We start from the raw sequence: 20,076 nt of genomic DNA on the forward strand, positions 1-20,076 counted from the left end.
TGTGTAGCTGTGTAATCAATTTTGGATGACCATGGAATGCCTGACGCAGTGTTGACTTCACCCATTGCAATCTCTTGATTGTCTAACCTAGCAAAAGAATAGCCACCATAAACAGAACTATCCTAAAAATGGCAGCGCCCATAAGAAAAATAAATTAGCAATGTGGGAGGATGTGAACCATTTTTACCAATATGAAAAACATATAAGAACACAAAATAAATATTACTGCTGGATACCTTGTCTCAGAAAGTATAATCAGATCATTTTAAAGCTTAAGGAAAATCTGGAAAAAGTGTAAAATCAAAAGCCTGAACATGACAGACAATTAATGGGGCTCCTCAGTCACCAGTATGGGTTTTTGTTTTGAATTACAATGGGTCTTGTCTCTGTAATGGTCCATTCCTATGTGCATTTTACTCCTGACAGACTTTTCTTAAGTTGAGAAACCTGTTATACCTTCTAGTGCATGAAGCTGTGGCTTGTGCTCTCAAATTCTCCTGCAGAGCATAAAATTGAACCACTAGATTATGACAAGAAAGGAACTTAGGCCTGGAGGTGTCTGTCACTGCTAACCTTATCAGGGCTCTCAACTCACTTAACTTGTCTTTGCTCCAGTTATAAAAAGTATCAGTAAACAGTTGTTTGTATTCTAACCTTGTATGCCATCTTGGATAAAGGTGTCAGAAAAGTATATATACTTTTTTTTACAGGAAATACAATGATGACTGTGATCGAATTCATGTCAAATGGTGTTTTGGATTCCTTCCTGAGGGTAAGTTATTATGAAAAGCATTAGTCTACTATTTCTTCATTGAGAAATGTTACCTGCACTTAAATATTACAAAAGATGGGATTACAGTGATGACACATTTATATTTTTTATTTAGAAGTTTACATAAATTAACACACTAATATTATCTTATGGTTAGTGGTTTCCCCAAAGCTGTTATTCATACAACCTAAACAGAAAATATTACTCTAGTAGTATCATAACTAATGAATTCATATAAAAGCAAAGAACTCTAAAGTGCTTTTTTATTGTGGTCTAATGAAGAGATACAGTGAATTTTGTATACAGATGCATAAGGGCATCAAATCAATATAAAGTAAAACATAAAATTTAAATAATAAGTATCAGTAATGCTTGCTACAGCTCAATGGATTGCACTGGGCTCAGACAAAAAGTCTTTCTAACTTCTGATGGCACCACTTTGTGTTGCAGAAGCATGAAGGCCAGTTCACAGCAATACAACTTCTTGGCATGCTGTGTGGAATAGCTTCTGGCATGAAGTACCTCACCGAAATGGGATATATTCACAAAAGCCTTGCTGCACACAAAATATTAGTCAATAGTAACCTGGCATGCAAAGTATCCGGATTCAGGCCATCACAAGAGGAGAAAATTGAAGCTGTCTACACCACTATGGTAAGCATTATTTTTTTCACATTATCTTCCGATGAAGCATCTGCGTGTGTGTTATTGCACTTTTGGTTTTTTTACCTCTCTCTCTTTTTATTTTTGATGCGTGGGTTTACTCAAACTTTAGAGACAAAGAAGCTGTTAGGCTAATTTGCAAAACCAAATTGCCTCAATCTACAGTATGAGTGTCTAGAGACAGATTGGCTTCCCATTCAGAGTGAAAAATTGCCTTGCACCTATGCTGCCAAAAAATGGCTCCAGCTCCCTAGTGTCCCTAATTTGAATAGAGGCATTTGGATAATGAATGAATGAATGAGTGAATTGTTTAGCACTTTCTCTAAATCCATTAAAATAACAGCCTGCTATTTTAACATTCTGAAAATCAATGGCAAAAGAAAATGTGATAACAAAATGAAAGGGTTTTATGGGACCTAAACAAAATCCCTCAGCAATTGGGGACGGCATCGGAGTCCGATATGTTTAAGAGTCACTCTTCACTCCACATCTCTTTATTGAGCTTGTCACTTTCTGTGCTTATATTCCTGTTTCTCTTCCAGAGTGTGTTTTTCGGGTTAGGGCCAGGGTTGTTGGAAGAAATACACTTCAGAGAGACTTTTGTGGGTGCCAGCTAGCAATCTGTGTGCACTCGTGTTGTGTTGTTTTAAGACACATAATGGACACATTCAGAGATCATTTTGTAGAAAGAGACCAGTGTCTTGTTCTTCCTGGATCTTGCACTATGAGCCATGCTGGTGCATTATATGCTTGACATCCAATTGTGTTTATTTAATAGCATATTTGTTGCATGATAAAGGTGTCCTTTTACTGTGCTCTGTGGTGCTGTCAGTGGCAAAGTGACCACATTATCTAGAGATGGTTGAAATCTTGGAAACAACTTAAATTCTTTGCCTTTTAATTCTGAAACCTTAATTGTTCTCATTGAGCCAGATAACTTGGTTAAATTTGTGGCTCTGTATCCATCGTACACTGGGTGAGTTTCCTGAACTCAATGACTTTGAGAAGGTAATGAAGAACTTTATGATGTACATATTGTGATCGACCAAAGAAAGTCACAAATACAAAATAAAGATTTGGGGGCCGTCCCCGTATATTGTCATGCAGACAATATTGAAAAATGCAGTGACTCAAAGTCCTGAAAGTACAATGAACAATCTTACTGAAACAAAATGGTGGTTTTATAGAACAAAAACAGGTGACAGGAAATGGTTGGCAAAATGGTGATGTGGCAACAGGAACCAGAAGTGGCGTTATTTTGAGGAGCCGGAAGTGAGGTGGTTTGTGGGTGCCGGAAGTGACATCATCAATATTGGCCGGAAGTGACATCATCGCGGCCATTTTGAAAACCCGGAAGTTGCAGGATTAATTCTCTTCTTGTTTCCTGTTGGCAAAAGAGAGTTCAGGTAAGTACCACGTGACATCCCTTTATCTCGCGATGTTTTACTCAACTTTAGGCTCTTTGACTGCCTCCTAATCGTACATGTGTGACATGACCCCCCCCCCCCTCAGCCCAGACCCTTCGGGCATCTGCGTTGGCTTGCAAGGAACCCCTATGATAAATGACACTAAAACGATAAGGTTGTAAATCCAAAAACCACCTAGTGATGCGCGGGTTAGACTCACGATGAAGAGACATCCACTGCAAAGCGGCATGATCCGTCACCAGAGTAAACTCGCGTCCCAGTAGGTAGTATCGTAGAGACGTGATAGCCCACTTGATCGCCAAGGCTTCTCGCTCCACCGCAGCATACTTGGTCTCTCGTTCCAACAATTTCCGGCTGAGGTACATAACGGGGTGTTCAGCACCGTCGACACATTGGCTCAGCACGGCACCCAATCCTGTGGCCGATGCATCGGTCTGGAGAATAAAAGGAATAGAAAAATCAGGAGATTTCAACACCGGTGCTGACGTAAGGGCCAATTTCAGGTCACTGAATGCTTTGTCCACCGCATCATCCCATACCACTTTTAAAGGCGCTCGTTTCTTCGTTAAATTCGATAAGGGCGCAGCAATTTCAGAGAAGTGCAGTACAAAACAGCGATAGTAACCCGCCAGCCCTAAAAATGCTTGAACCTGCCTCTTATTCATTAGACGGGGCCAATTCAAGATGGCATCAAGTTTATTACATTGTGGTTTAACAGTACCCCCACCCACCACGTAGCCTAAATATTTGGCTTCCTTCAATCCGAAGAAACATTTCTTCGGGTTAATACGAAGCCCGGCTCATGCTAGTGTGAAGAGGACTGCTTTAACCTGCAATACATGATCCTTCCATGTGCCGGAATAAATGACAACGTCATCCAAGTAGGCGGCACTATAGGAATTGTGGGGCCGAAGCAGTGTATCCACCAGACGTTGAAAAGTAGCTGGTGCCCCGTGCAAACCAAAAGGAAGCACCTTATATTGCCAATGTCCACTGGGCGTACTAAAAGCGTTTTTTTCTTTAGCGGAGTCCGTTAAGGGAACTTGCCAATACCCTTTAGTCATGTCAAGAGTAGTTAGGAATCGAGTGTTCCCTAACCGATCAAGTAAATCATCCACTCGCGGCATGGGATACACATCGAATTTAGAGACCTGATTTAGTCATCAGAAGTCGTTGCAAAACCTCCACGAGCCATCAGGTTTAGAGACAAGGACAATTGGACTAGACCAAGGGCTATAACTTTCTTCAATAACCCCTAGTTCCAGCATTCGTCTAATTTCCAGCTCTACTTCCGCTTTCTTTGCCTCCGGGAGCCTATAAGGTCTCTCTCTGACAATCACTCCCGGGTCCGTAATGATGTCATGAACAATCAATGCAGTACGTCCGGGTGTCTCGTCCTCAACTTTAGGGACAGACAAGATAGCCCGTTCGAGATTTAGTCGTTGTTCAGATGTCAAATCAGGACCGAAATTCAGATGTGCACATGACATGAAAAGAGAACTAGGTTGTCCGGAGGAGGGATCAATGTCCCTGTCCTTCCACGGTTTCAGTAGATTTATATGATACACTCTTTCACTCGGTCGACGATTAGGTTGTTTAACCAAATAGTCGACGAGTCCTTTTCGTTCCTTTATTTCATAAGGACCTTGCCAGTGTGCCAACAATTTTGAATGGGAGGTTGGGACGAGCACCATTACACGATCACCCGGGACAAACTCCCGAATGGTGGTGTTTCTATTATAATAATGAGACTGCGCTGCTTGTGCTTTTTCTAAATTGTCTTTTAGAATAGGTCTAATTTTCTCAAGTCTATCGCATAATTGCGCGATATATTCGAAAATATTTGAAGTAGGGAGGACCTCCTCTTCCCATCCTTCTTTTAACATATCCAAAAGCCCTCAGGGTTGTCTTCCATACAATAACTCAAAAGGAGAGAAACCTGTAGAGGTCTGTGGGACTTCCCGGTATGCAAACAAAATGAGGGGAAGCAACTGATCCCAGTTTCTTCCATCCTCGCTAACTACCTTACGTAACATCTGTTTTAATGTTTGATTAAAACGTTCCACCAACCCGTCAGTTTGGGGATGATAGACTGACGTTTTCAGATGTTTTATACGGAGTAATTTAGCAATTTCCCTGAACGTCTCCGAAGTGAAAGGAGTCCCTTGGTCTGTTAAAACCTCTTTGGGGATCCCAACACGAGCGAATATCCCTACCAACTCCCGTGCGATGGTTTTTGTATTACCTGAGCGCAAAGGAACAGCTTCTTGAAAGCGAGTGGCATAATCAACTAATACTAAAATATATTTAAATCCTTTTAACGAGGGTTCTAACGGTCCTACGAGGTCTATTCCGACTCTTTCAAATGGGATATCAATAAGGGGAAGGGGAACGAGAGGAGCTTGAGTCCGTCTGGGAATCTGGCGAAGTTGACACTCCGGACAGGAAGCGCAAAATCGCCTGACCTCCTCATTAATTCCCGGCCAATAAAATCGGAGCTTTATCCTCTCTAAAGTTTTATCGAAGCCCAAATGGGCTCCCAGAAGGTGAGCATGTGCTAATTCACACACTTTTCGCCGAAAAGTGCGTGGGATTAACAATGTTGCTCGCACTTCACCCCCGTGTTCTGCCACTCGGTATAACAAATCATTTTTAATAACAAAGAACGGCGTGGCTGGCATGGGATTCAGAGTTGTATAACCCTCGGTGGACACTATAGCATTCCTAGCAAACTTTAAGGAATCATCATTCCACTGTTCTCTATTAAAGGATGAGGGTGTTAGAAGGAATTGGGACATTAACACTTGTATTGGGTCTTGCGCGACCTCCATGGGAGGGGCTACTGCCTCCACGTCCTCCACGTTAACTGTAGTAGCTCCCGTAGAGGACGATGGGACATCGATTTCTTCGCACTGGGTGCTACTATCTGCCCGTGCTACTGAGGGACATGACGTGGAGGCAGTCGGATCAGTTTGTTCCATCATTAAGCCTAAATATTTCTTTGGTACAGTTACGTTTTTACCGATAATAATTTCATTCCAGTCCCTACCAAGTATAACTGGAAACGGAGGATCTGGTAACACAGCCATGGCCATACTTGTTAGATTTCCATTTACTGTCACAATACATCTGGCTGTTTTATAATACCGGATATCTCCGTGAATACATTTTAGACTGGTTTTTATTTTAGTCCACTGTTGCGGTAAAATGAAACGGGTAGCAACAATAGAAATGTTACTCCCGGAATCAAACATTGCCCTTACCTTTCTGCCATTTATAATAACTGCACCTGTATAGGGGAGAGACAAAGGGTTACTCACGGTCGCACAGTACCTTTCCCCCCTTACCAACGAACAATCCATCGGTTCAGAGGAGCAGCTAGGAGACAGATGTCCAACCTCGCCACACTTGAAACAGCGGGGAAGATTGGCTGGTCTGTCTCTTCTACGGACGGCAGGTTCGGGAGCTTGTCGGGGGGGCTCAGGAGCTGCCCCACGTGCCTGTTGGGTTCGGCGAGAGAACCGTTCTGATCATCCCGATTTGCAAGCCGCCCAATGACGCTCCGCGATTTTTATAAGAGAGTCCATGTCCTCGTAAGTGTGTTTCCGGACTTGCTGGGCTATGTGTTTGGGGAGGGCATGAACAAAGGTCTCACACGCTAGAATTTCGGCCATCTTATGAGAGTCATTGACGTCGGGCCGTAGCCAACGACAGACCTTTCCCCAGGCTTCAAAGCCCTGCGTTCTCAGTGGCCTCTCAGGGTCAAATCGCCACTCCCTCCACTCTCTTACTTGCTGCTCCGGAGATACGCCGTAGCGTTTAAAGACCTCTATTTTGAGAGCGTCATAATCAGCAGCCTGCTCCTCAGTTAAATCATAATAGGCCCTCTGCGCCGTTCCTTTCAGGTAGGGAGCCAGTTGGTACGCCCACTCCGACCTCGGCCATGCGTTCCGCTTAGCAGTACGCTCGAAGATCAAAAAATACGTTTCGATGTCATCAGATTCAGTAAGAGTAGTCAAAGCAATGGGTGGTGACTGAGCGACCTCCGTCCGTATCCTAGCTGCCGAACGAGCCTCCGATTCCGCCAACTGAGTCCTGGTCTCCCCCATCTGAATTTTCAGGGTCTGTAAATCTCCCATGATCGTGGAGAGAACGGTATTCAGGTCTTGTTCTTCTGACATCTTGAACAATTAATCCTGCCGGCTACGCCAATTGTGATCGACCAAAGAAAGTCACAAATACAAAATAAAGATTTGGGGACCGTCCCCGTATATTGTCGTGCAGAAAATATTGAAAAATGCAGTGATTCAAAGTCCTGAAAGTACAATGAACAATCTTACTGAAACAAAATGGTGGTTTTATAGAACAAAAACAGGTGACAGGAAATGGTTGGCAAAATGGTGATGTGGCAACAGGAACCGGAAGTGATGTTATTTTGAGGAGCCGGAAGTGAGGTAGTTTGTGGGTGCTGGAAGTGACGTCATCAAAACTGGCTGGAAGTGACGTCATCACAGCCATTTTGAAAACCCGGAAGTTGCGGGATTAATTCTCTTCTTGTTTCCTGTTGGCAAAAGAGAGTTCAGGTAAGTACCACGTGACATCCCTTTATCTCGCGATGTTTTACTCACCTTTAGGCTCTTCATTTTCCTAATCGTATATGTGTGACAATATGTAAAATACAAGTGAGTAATAAGACCTACTTTGTTAACACCAACCCTGAAGTTCCCTGCAACAAAGCACCATAAGTCAATTGAAAAATATTATATTGTGATGATTTTGGTCCTTTAAAGGGATGAATAAAGTTATAAAATATAATACAAAGTAAAACTAATATCATCTTTTTATAAACAAACAATATAAGCATATAAATAAGCAGAAAATCAGATGAAATGTTTCTAAGACAAATGTAAAATAAATGATGAATGTATTGTTGTTGATTTACACCACAAGCCATCTTAGTTTTCAGATTTGCACTGTGGCAACTGGTAGTGGCCATCCACAAATGCACAATATCTAGATTACAATGGCCTCCAGAAGCAGTCTGTTATCAGACTGAACTAATAGGACATTTTTATTTTTGGCTGTCTGCTCGGCTCCCACTATCCATCCTAAAAGAAAACCAAATAGAGTGTTGTTGATTACTAAGGTACGTAGAAGCCTTTTCAAAAGTAAGAACATCAAAAGTGGGATTAGACAGTGAATACGATAAGACTGCATACCACAACTTTACTCTCACATAAACACCACCCGTGCACCCTGGTGGCAGTTTGCAAATTGCTTTTGTATAAATTTTAATGTATATAATATAATATAATATAATATCCATCCATCCATCCATCCATTTTCCAACCCACTGAATCCGAACACAGGGTCACGGGGGTCTGCTGGAGCCAATCCCAGCCAACACAGGGCACAAGGCAGGAACCAGTCCCAGGCAGGGTGCCAACCCACCGCAGATAATATAATATAATATAATATAATATAATATAATATAATATAATATAATATAATATAAAATAATATAATTTATATAATCTATCATTTTTCCACACTCCATAAATGAAGTAAATGAATTCCATTACATATTAAAAATTCCAACACTTCTTTGAATGGTTCATGGTGTGTATTTCTTAAATACATTGGGAATAACTCAAATATGATTAAATGCAAACAAAATATTTAAATGAGAAACTAGGGAACAAAACAAAAAAGTAATATAAGAATGGTAGAGTTGATGGCCTGCCTAGCACTCCTGCTAGCCAAGTATACTGTACACCCACTTCTCTAAAATCTAGAAATTGCACATTTCCACCATTCATCTTCTCCTGCTTTTCTTAGAGCATGTGCATGTCTGCTTTATTAACAATGTTGTGCAGCCTTGCACACGCAGCTATCTCAGCACAAAGCTGGAAATAGGATGCAATCCAACAATTCTAATTGCAAGAACAGCTATGGTAATACACCAATCAGCCACAACACTAAAACCACTGACAGAAGATGTGAATAACATTGATTACCTCGTTACAATGACCCCTGTCAAGGTGTGGGATATATTAGGCTGCAACTGAATAGTCGGGTCTCATAGATGATGTGCTTGAAGCATGAAAAATGAGCAAGTGTAAGGATCTGACAAGGGCCTAATTGTGATGTCTAGATGACTGGGTCAGGGCATCTTCAAAATGGCAGGTCTTGTGGGGTGTTCTGGGTATGCAGTAGTTAGTACCTACCAAAAGTGGTCCATGGTAGGACAACTGGTGAATCAGTGACAGGGTCATGGGAGTCCAAGGCTCAATGATTTTGTATGCAGAGCAAAGGCTAACCCTTCTGGTCTGATCCAACAGAAGAACTACTGTAGCACAATTTTCCGAAACATTTAATTGGTAATTCTAAACTGATCCTGGGTTCATGTGTGAGTGGGCCCTGTGATGCACTAGCTACCTTTTGAGGGCCGCTCCCTGCCTTGAGTACAGTGCTACTGAGATAAGCCTGTCTCATAAGATGCTGAGTTAAATTAAGTAGGTCTGACACATCTGTTAATGGCCTAGGCTTGATTTCTAGCATTGTACTTTTTCCTAACAGCATTGTTGGTGGGGTGTTCAGGGGGAGCTTCATATCCTGATCTACGAGAACAACCCCCCCACCATGATCTCAGGCATCCAGATCCTGATCTTTGAGAACGCAACCCTGCTCCCAACCTCTTCATTCCGATATACATGTTTGACTCAAACAAAACGCCACTGAAGAGACCCACCCCTGCTATTCAATCTAATTTACATGCAAACAATGTGGTTACTACTACCTAGCTTTATAAATGAGTATTGTACAGAAAGTTAAATCATGATGTATCTTCTCTCTTAAAATAATAAGAAAGTGGGATAAGCAACAGTAAATTTAAAGAAATATTTTTTATATGCTATTTACACCATGTAGTTAACAATGATGGCCAAAAAAGTGTTCTTCTTCGTCTCATGTTTTCATGCAGAATATTGAGAAAAACGTTTATGATATAGTAGAAGCCAATAGTGACCAATGTTGTACAATTGCAAAAGATGTGAAAAATGAAAAAATAATCTCTCATTTCTCATGTCACTTAATCCATGGCAGTTATCCAGTTGTATACTCAAAACCTGTAAAATGAATGCTTTTTTACTAAATTATTGTTAAATAGTTACTCAGAACTGAGTATAAACAGAAAACTAAAACTTCATGAGACTGACTTTTCGAGTTGAAGATCCTCCTCTCCCCTCCATTCCTTGGTAATGCTTCAAGGGGAGCAGAAAGCTTAATCCTGCTAATTCACAGTTTCTGGAACCTGCTTGAAATTCTTTGTCCGATTGATATCCATGTAATGTCCTTGTTTTATATGTACCAGTTTTCTCTGATCACCCAATGTAAATGCTGTCGTCAATCAAGAGAACACACTGGTCACAAAGAAAACGTTTGGCACCAATAGGGTCGCCCCCTTTAATATTTACAATGTCCAAAATAAACAGGTACTTGATTGTGAGTAAGATAATGACAAACAAAAAAGCCGTGCAGAATAAGAAATAAACAACAGGATTAAGCGTTCTCTTAGATGGGTTAGTTTTCAGGTGGGAGTTCTGTTCTTTGGTCTGCCCTCTCCCAAATGAGACATCTCATGCCGGGAGCACCTTGGCTTTATAGTGGAAGGATAAGAAGGGGCGGAGTCAGTTGCCTTCAGTGGGCAGTTTCTCAGGGCTGTGGGTGAAAAAGGAGTTGATACTGTCAGTGACAGCATCCCATCGTGTCGTGGAGTGTTAGTGCGTACCTCCAATGAGCCCAGAAGGCAAACCTCAGACAGACATGTGCATCTGCATTCATGAGTGTACTTTGCAATGCTGCCACCACACTCTGTAATGGAGCGCCATGTTTAGAAAATGGATGGATTAGTGAATATTATTAAACAACCATTAAACATCCACTCATTTTCTGAACCTACTTATTCCAGTGCATGGTTGTAGAAGGCCATAGCCTGTTTCTACTACATTGGGCACAAAACAGGGAAAATCTTTTGAGGGAACACCAGTCTGCCACAAAACAGACTCACTAATAGTGAGCCATTTCAGATTCCTCAGTGAAGTTTACTTACACAACTTTGGGATTTGTTACACATCCTGCATGTGTTAGTCATGTGGCAGGAAAAGTGGAGTGCATGGAGAACAACTTTTATACAAAAAGAATATGAAAATTCACAAGGATAACACCTTGGGGTATAACTTTTATAATAACATATTTTTTTTTATTATAGCTGTTATTATAGCTATAACATTTTCAAACCCATTTAATCCAATTCCGGGCCACAGGGGTCTACACAACCAGTGAACAGCCATGGCCAAGCTGCCAGTCCATCACAGGGTTCACTCACACACACTCATGCTCATGCCCACAGTCACACAGGGCCCAATGTGTTGTTATTATTAGTGTTGTTGTTGTGTAGCACTGCTACCTCATACATCCAGTCTCTTAATGTTCGGTTCCATGCCTGATTGTTGTCCTTTCGCCTGAAACAAATCTTTGGGGGGCATCTGAAATTCTAAGGGAGAGAGGCAACATTTCAATTAAAACTGAACTGTTGTAGCTACCCAAGTGAAACATAACAGCACTTTCAGACTTAATAAAGTCAGATTTTTTATATTATCTGATATTTCATTATTCAATTTATAACCTCTCCTGGATTAAAAAAAAAAAGATAAACATATCATACATGGAAATTACACAACTATTGTAATTAATAAGCACAGCTGACTAGATAAAACTGGCAAAAACACACCCCATAAATGATACAGAAATAGTGTAAAATTATCACAAAATATTTCTCAAATACTATGAAGATGGCTGTCTTTCTTCCCAGTTGTAGTGTTTCAATGTTAAACGGATGGATTATCACTTACACAGTGTCAACATCTCATTTTGGTGTGAGCTAGCAGTCAAGCGTGGTTATCTGACCTTTGATAAAGTGCAACTGTTCCTAAGGTGCAAGTTAAGTAGAGGGAAAGTGTTCGCAAATCCTTTCAACCTAAACTGAGGTTTCAATTGAGGGGGCAATACTTTCTTTTTATCCCTCGCTGTGGAGCTGGGCCTATTATGGAATTTATATGTTGTATGTCTGTATTCTCCCTTATGGGTGGGTCTTCTTCTTGGTACTTTGCTTTTCCTACAAAAATGTGTAGATTAGATGCTTTGGCCACTCAAACTTGACCCTGCTTTAGTGTGAGGCCTCTGGCTCTCGCAACCCAAAATTGGATTAAACAGCATCAAGAATTTATTTTCTTGTATTAGTTATTATTATAGTGTTTTTTTAAGAGGGTGCTTTAATGCAAATGTTTTTCATTGTAGTAGACCTTAATAGAAAATGTTTTTATCTTTATCCACTCTATCTTTTGTTATGTTTACAGCATACAGAACTTTTTTTTAAGTTTAATTTAAAATGTGGGATAAAGTAAGGTATTCTTAGACTTTTTTAAATTACATTTGAAATCAAGTTTTGAACTGTTGTATAGCACCCATTTCCTGTTAAAAAGTAACAATTGTAGTCGCTTTTTAACTATGTTTCTGGCACTTTTTATGCCTTATATGGGACAAAAAGCAGTTAATCTACTGTTAAGCTGGATGCTGAAATGGAGAAAGGGACATGGACAACATGAGTGAGACGTTCATCATTTTTTTCATTTTCCTCTAACAGCAGAGAGGAAAGAGCACCGTGCTTTGGACAGCCCCCGAGGCCATTCAGTACCACAGATTCACATCTGCCTCTGATGTTTGGAGTTTCGGCATCGTTATGTGGGAAGTCATGTCATATGGAGAAAGGCCCTACTGGGATATGTCAAATCAAGATGTAAGTGTTCGAGAGAAACCGTGACTTAATGGAGTATAATAAAGGATTTATAAAACGATGGTATTGTTTGTTCCGCAGTATGCGAGTTGTTTAAGCCTTTGTGGTAAAGCTTTTGAGGACACCTCCCTGCAGTTTCTCGTTGTCATTATTTTATCTTTATGTAGTCTTCCTTCTTAAAATGAAGGGACTTCACTGTGTTAGTTTTTTTGTTTTAATAGAATTATTATTTAATGCATGTCTGCACTGTGTGAAGCAAATCAGATTAAAATTAAAGCTGTACCAATTGTATTTTCTATATATTTTCATCAGTGAAATGGCAGACTTGTTCATTATTCTTTCATGAAAAAATATAGGAAATATACAGAACAATTTATTTAATTAGATTTATAACAGAAAATCTTTAGAATTGCACTGTATTGTATTTTCATACTTGCTTAAACCCTTTGTATTAGTAGATAATATTTATCTGTAAATCTACACTTTAGTGCTTTTCTTTAACTGTTTGATTTTGTCAATGTTTTTTTCACTTTTAAGTCATAATTATGTTATATTACAAATAAAAGCCTAGTTAAATTCGGTTGTCTAGAATATATTTTAGGAAATGTAAAACACTTTATTATTTGTATTCATTTCCAATAAAAATGTGAGTCAAGCATATGTTGATGATATTCTGCAAAAGAAATCCATCTGCTTATCTGTCACTAAGCAAACCAACTGAAGCAGTTGCTACTAACTACAAATTCCTGAACTCAACTCAACTGTTGTTTCTGGAAGAACCTTTGGTCATTAAGTAATATGCTTCAGTTGTCTGCTCCATTTGCTACAGGTATTTAAAGCTATTGAAGATGGGTTTCGGCTACCAGCTCCTATGAACTGTCCGCTGCCACTTCACCAATTAATGCTGGATTGCTGGCAGAAGGATCGAGATGAAAGACCTAAATTTGCACAGATCCACAGTATTTTGAATAAAATGGTGCGGAATCCAGAAAGCATAAAGACATCTACTATTACCCGAACCAGGTATAACACTCATATATTTAATAAATAATCAAGGAAGACTGACTATTGTTTTGCTAAAAGCATCCTAGAGTGGTATAATGGATAGTACCGCCATACCAGCCTCACAGACCCAAGCTCCCGGCTTTGAATCCCATGGTCAGTTTTGGTCTGTATGGCATTTGCACATTTTTCATGTCTGTATTGGTCCTGCTTCAGGTACTTTGTTTTCTCTGTCACATATCCAAAGGCCCACTGGCATTCCTAAATTGTACCCTGTGTAAATGGCATTATAGGTGTGCGTATGAGTGGGCCCTGTGATGGAGTGGCACCTGTACAGAGCTCTTTTCTTCTTTGTGCACAGGACTACTGTGATATGTTTGGGTCCCTTTGATCCTGAACTCGACTCATTGAGTCTGATATTGTTATGTTGATTTAAAAAGAAATACAGAACAGCAATAGCATACTGATTTGCCCCTCTCTCATGTTGGTGTACAGTTTTTCCACCAACATCCCCAAAGACATGCACTGTATGGCATGTTGTTTGCTAATTCTAAATGTGAGTGCACTATGCAATGGACTTGTACATCTGTGTTGATTCCTGCCTCATGTTCAATACTGCCAAGGCTGGCTTTAATTTCCCACACTCCTCTAACTGACTGAGTAGCTTAGGGATAATGCATGGATAGATTAATGGAAATGTGTTTTGGATAAATATGCAAATATTTGTAACTTTACCTTTAACTTGTCTTGTAAGTATTTGTAAAGTTATGAAATAATAGCACATCCATTCATGCATTCATTTTCTGTTAAGCATTTCAAGTTCAGAGCCACAGGCACTTAGCACCAAACACAAAGTAGTAGTCAACCCAGAACAGAATCATTCTTACACACGACAATCCACGATGACTGGTAACGTAACATTCTCTAATCCAATTCAGGATCACAAAGGACTGCAGTCTACCCCAGTAGCGTTTGGTGTTAGCCAGGAAAGAGCCATGGACAGGGTGCCAGTAAATTTCAGGGCCTTACTACACACATACCAACATGGGGCAAAAATAGAAGCACCAAGTAGCTCAATTGGGAACGAGGGAGGAAAACCGTAACACATGGATGAAAAGTCCCATATAGATATGGGCACATTGTGTATACTTCATTCAACTGAGATCTGAGCTGATGACTCTGGAGCTATTAGGAATCAGTACTAACCACTGTGCCACCATGCCAACTGTTGAAAAAATAATAAATCACAAAACATATTCAACATGATTTTTATTATATATATTGTATTAGATTTAGCGAGAAGCTTTCTTCAGAGCAGGCAGGTGAAGTGACTCACTTAAATTTGGCAAGATCTGAACCTGCAAACTCAAACTATGAAGTACAGAGTTTCAGCCACTGAGGAACAAATAGTCATCACTGAGCATCTTTGAGCTACTGACAGCTCTGCTTAATCTTTGTTAAAAATATGCTGAGGTGATTCTAAAAAATCATTTTAATGGAAAAGTAGTCAAATTTTTATTTTTTCATTAGAATGACTGCTGATTTGCTTTTTGTTGGTTCAGACACTTAAGACATTAGCTGATGCCAATTTATGTTTAATCATGATAATAAAAAAAGCAGCAATACCGTGACAAAATTCAAATGTTGCAAGCTTTCTTATATGTATTAATTAAATGTAGACTATTTTTGAATCTCTTCCAATTATGCTTCATTGCCATTTATGATTGATTGACCTGTTCTGCAAGCTACCTGCTCATCATGTGAATTTTTAATAGTGAGGAAATTAAATGAAAATGGTGCAGTTTTAAATAAGTAAAATATAATTGTTACTGAAATACATTTCCAAATGGGTTTTTGGACATTTTTTTCTATTCAGTTTTGCTGAAAGATGCTTTTCTGTTTTTGCTATTATAAACGGGGTACTGTATTTTAATAAAGCACTGCAGTCATTAGGCTAAAACACCAAAACCATTCATCATTCAATTAACCTTTATTTTAAATAGCAACCTTCCCACTGAGCACAATCACAGAGTGCTTTATAAAGTCATCAAAGGCATTAAACCGTACAAGTTTGCTCTGCTTTTCCAGACCACAAAGTACATCCATTCCACTTATTGAGAGGACCTTCACGTCGTTCCCTTCATTCAACTCGGTGGGAGAATGGCTGGAAGCAATCGAGATGGGCAGATACAAAGACAATTTCACGGCAGCCGGATACTGCTACCTGGAGTCTGTGGCACGAATGACAGTCCAGTGAGTAAATGCAAGAAAATTACAATGAATAACATCAGGCTCATTTAATGTAATACATGTACAGTAATCTATTAGATGAATAAAAAAACATTCATTTATAACATCCATCCATCCATTTATAACATGTCATCAATAAAAGATTGAGCAATGTGAAACTATCAGCAGCTCTCAGATCACTTATTTGGAACCTATAACAGAGGATCTTAACACCACATGGGCCTCAAATTAATTCTCAGTTGGAATGCATTCTGTGTTGGGCTCAGATTTTGGTTTTCCTCTGGGCTTTCGGAAGTTTAGACTGTCAACAGTGTTTGTCTACATGTCTTGCCCTTTGCCAGTTATTGCCTTGCTGACACTCACTAGAAGAAAACAGGGTTAGGAAATAAATACATTTTAGCAGGTGGTTTTCCTGGATGGTTATAAACAACCGTTTTTGATTCCCTAGTAATTACTGGTGCAAACGAACAGTTATAATAAGCGTGGCTACAAGACATAAAGTTGAAGAGTACATGGATTTTATTTGTGATTTTGAGGGAGATGTCATCTTATACAGTATTACTATTCTATCTATCTATCTATCTATCTATCTATCTATCTATCTATCTATCTATCTATCTATCTATCTATCTATCTATCTATCTATCTATCTATCTATCTATCTATCTATCTATCTATCTATCTATCTATCTATCACATTGTTAGCTGCATACACAAAATGTTATTATCTGACACATACTGCCTAAAGTTTTCCTAGGTTTCCCAAAGGTTTAGATTAGATTAGATTAGATTCATCTTTATTGTCATTGAACACAGTTCAAGTACCATGATGATAAAATGTACTTTTGCATCTAACCATAAGTGCAAATAGTTGTTAATTGCAAGTATTCAGATAAATATAAATAAATATAACAGTGAGGGGGATGTACAGATAAGAGTAAGGCAAGAGTGTATACAGAATGATTAGTTAGAGTTAAATTATATGAATATGAATATACAAAGTCCAGGGGTGTACATGGATGGTCTTTAGTTGAGTTTGGAAGTTTGGAGATGGCGTAGCTCTTTGGATTTTGGGTCCATTAGGGTAGCAGCTGCAGGGCAGAAACTGTTCCTGAGCCAGCTGGTTCTGGCAAATAGGCTCCTTTGCCACCTCCAAGAAGGTACAACAGTAAACGGACCATGGCTGGGTTGTGAGGGATCCCCAATGAGGCTACTTACCCTCCGCAGGAAGTGTTTGTTCTCAAGGTCCTCAATGGCAGGTAATGAGGCACTTCTGATGTACTGGGCAGTTTTCATGCACCCGCTGCAGAGGCTTCTGGTCTAAAAGCATGCAATTACAATTTCATACTGTGATACACTCAATCAGAATGCTCTCAATGGCGCAGTGGTAAACATTCACTAGAATCTGATAAGGCAGTAGGCCTTTCCTTAGCCACCTCAGAAGGTAAAGTCAATCATATAAAAATCAAATTTAGCGCCTTTCAAAGTGAAGTCCAATCCCAAAGCACATACCATACGCAGGTTGATTACCTCCATTGTTGCGTAATCTGCATTACAGACAGAGGAAGTGACTAACTCTGGTGTATCCCGGCAGCTTTGTACCTTCTAATCTAATTCTTTAGCTGTACTGCCAATTTATAGAGTCTGATGACAATGACAGTATTTTCCCATTTTCAGACTTATATACACTGTACCTGTATAATAAAATCATCCAGATCAAAACGTTATTTGTATACTCACTGGATTTCACACAATTTATATCAAGTACAATTGACTCGTACTGGGAGTTCTCCTGTGTATTCTCATTAGTGCCCAGGAACTCTCTTGAAAAAATGTGACCAAAGGGGTTGTTCATTGATTAGTTTCCAATATTATAACATCAGTAATTTGTTTTTAGTTTTTCGCATTAACAATGAAGTGCGCCCCAGTAAATCAGTCCGCTTAACACCAAAAGAAACACAATAAAAGTATGGATTGCATGCTTAAAGAGGGTACAAATGAGCCTAATGTGACAAAATACTATAGAAATGTTATTTTAAGGGCTGAGGCCTCTAATTCTGTCCAAAGCATTTTGTTTCTGGACATTCACCATGAAACCAAGATGAATGCTGAGGTAAAGTAATATGTGTAATTTTTATTGAATATTTTATTTTTGCTTATGTATGTGTTTGTTTGTTTTTCAGGGACGTGATGAGCTTAGGTATTACCTCACTTGACCATCAAAAACAGATCTTAACAGCAATCACAACGTTGAGAGCCCAGGTCATTCAGATGCATGGACGTGGTGTGCAAGTGTAGCACCATGATTATGGCTTCAAAGAAAATCGAGCTACCACATGAAAGAATCATTATGTTTACATAAGGAAACTGGAACCGTATAACTGGAGATTGGGCTTAAATTGACTTATCAAAAATAATCATGGTAATTAATATTGTGAATTGGCCACTTGGTTAACACACGCTGTTTGAGTGCTGAACACCAGCACGGTTGCTTTTGAGCCGCTGTCAGTTGCAGCTGTTGGGCCCTTTTGTAAACGGACCGAATACAAATCAGAGATGACATCATATTCCTTCTGTCCTATCATGTCCCGATATGGTTAACCGAATGCCATATGGCCTACATGTCAGTATTTCTTTTTCCTATATGTTGAGTTTCAAGAGGATGGTTTTTCAATAGAGCTTGGATTGATTTGCAAAGCAAGAAGGTTTACACAAAATTGAACCGATTGTAATCATATTTTTTAATGTATAATCGACACTTTGGCAAGATGCAGGCAAAAAGCATCAATTAAGTCAGTGGGGTAAAATAATTTAATTCATGCCTTTTTAATATCATTTTATTGTTAACTGAAGGTAGTGTTTTATTTACATTTTTGAAGTTTTTGCTTTTTTATAAGATGTACATGCCTTTATCCTGTCTAGTACTTGCTGAGGTATTTAATTTCTAAATTTGCATCAGAACAAATTATACCTGTCATAAAATGAGAATTATCAATTAAGCATAGAATAATCACAAATTCTATTATACATCTCTTGAATCCATCTCTTTCTGCAGGTGGCCAACTTATATTTTCATTGACAATCACAATATTTTCTTCAACTACTGTATAAAATTCCCTTCTTCATTTATGTACTGTTACTTACTATTGTCATGGTTATGGTACCAGGAATGATCTGGGCATCACAGCCCACAGAAATGACAACAGCACCTCAGCACACTGCGAAAAGATACACACTCGACATGTACTTTACTGATGTGATGTACTCTACAGAGACAACAGACCTCTGAACCCATGTTGTTGTGTTTATACAGTATGTCCTATACTAATGTCATAATCAGGTGTAGCAACAAACAACAAATGCATACACTCTGATGTCATACACAGTGTACTTGTGGACTCAAATGTCACTGGGTTTAGCTGCACACGGATATTTGTAAAATATTATCTATTTAAGAAACTGAGGGTCTTGAATGGCAGCTTTCGAGGGCGCAAGGCACACCTACAGGACCAAACAGGAATTCCTGCTAATGCTGTGCTTCTTATTCTCCTTCTTCTTGTTTCTTCTTGCAGTTTGGTTTGTTCTGACTACATCAGCATTTGGTCTGTCATCAGCTGTTATTTTAACAAAGATTACTGCCACCACTATCTATCTATCTATCTATCTATCTATCTATCTATCTATCTATCTATCTATCTATCTATCTATCTATCTATCTATCTATCTATCTATCTATCTATCTATCTATCTATCTATCTATCTATCTATCTATCTATCTATCTATCATTAGCACATCTGTCTCTTACAAAATAAAATACAGTGATTTTGTTTAATGCTTTTGCAATCTATGCTATTCTAAATGTTAAAATATACACTACTTAAGCTTTCTGGCACAGTACAATATGAAAAAGATGTGCTAATGCTATTTACAAAACAAAATATCTGCTCTGAGGAATACCTTTAGTAAATCTTTGATATTCCAGATTTAAAAAAATGTGCCTCAGTGTTTCATACGCGGCACTGCAAAGAAGGAGTTAAAGTTTGTAATGTTGAATTACCAAATAATTCTGGGACCCTGCTTTTTTCATTTAATGACTTCAGGATATAGA

The 20,076-nt window shown here is 39.1% G+C and overlaps 1 protein-coding gene across 1 annotated transcript in view; it reads left to right on the plus strand.

Annotated features, from left to right (window-relative positions):
• Positions 1-19,641, plus strand: part of LOC114664355 (ephrin type-A receptor 7-like) — a 584,483-nt gene extending 564,842 nt beyond the window's left edge. Inside the window, exons 11-16 of the mRNA XM_051919080.1 lie at positions 711-772; positions 1,223-1,426; positions 12,566-12,718; positions 13,545-13,738; positions 15,806-15,970; positions 18,151-19,641. Coding sequence (XP_051775040.1) covers positions 711-772; positions 1,223-1,426; positions 12,566-12,718; positions 13,545-13,738; positions 15,806-15,970; positions 18,151-18,265 — 893 coding nt within the window. The 3' untranslated portion in view covers positions 18,266-19,641. The remainder of the gene's footprint in view (positions 1-710; positions 773-1,222; positions 1,427-12,565; positions 12,719-13,544; positions 13,739-15,805; positions 15,971-18,150) is intronic.
• The last annotated feature ends 435 nt before the right edge of the window (positions 19,642-20,076 follow it).

The sequence above is a fragment of the Erpetoichthys calabaricus genome, chromosome 14 (assembly GCF_900747795.2).
Source record: "Erpetoichthys calabaricus chromosome 14, fErpCal1.3, whole genome shotgun sequence".
NCBI lineage: Eukaryota > Metazoa > Chordata > Cladistia > Polypteriformes > Polypteridae > Erpetoichthys > Erpetoichthys calabaricus.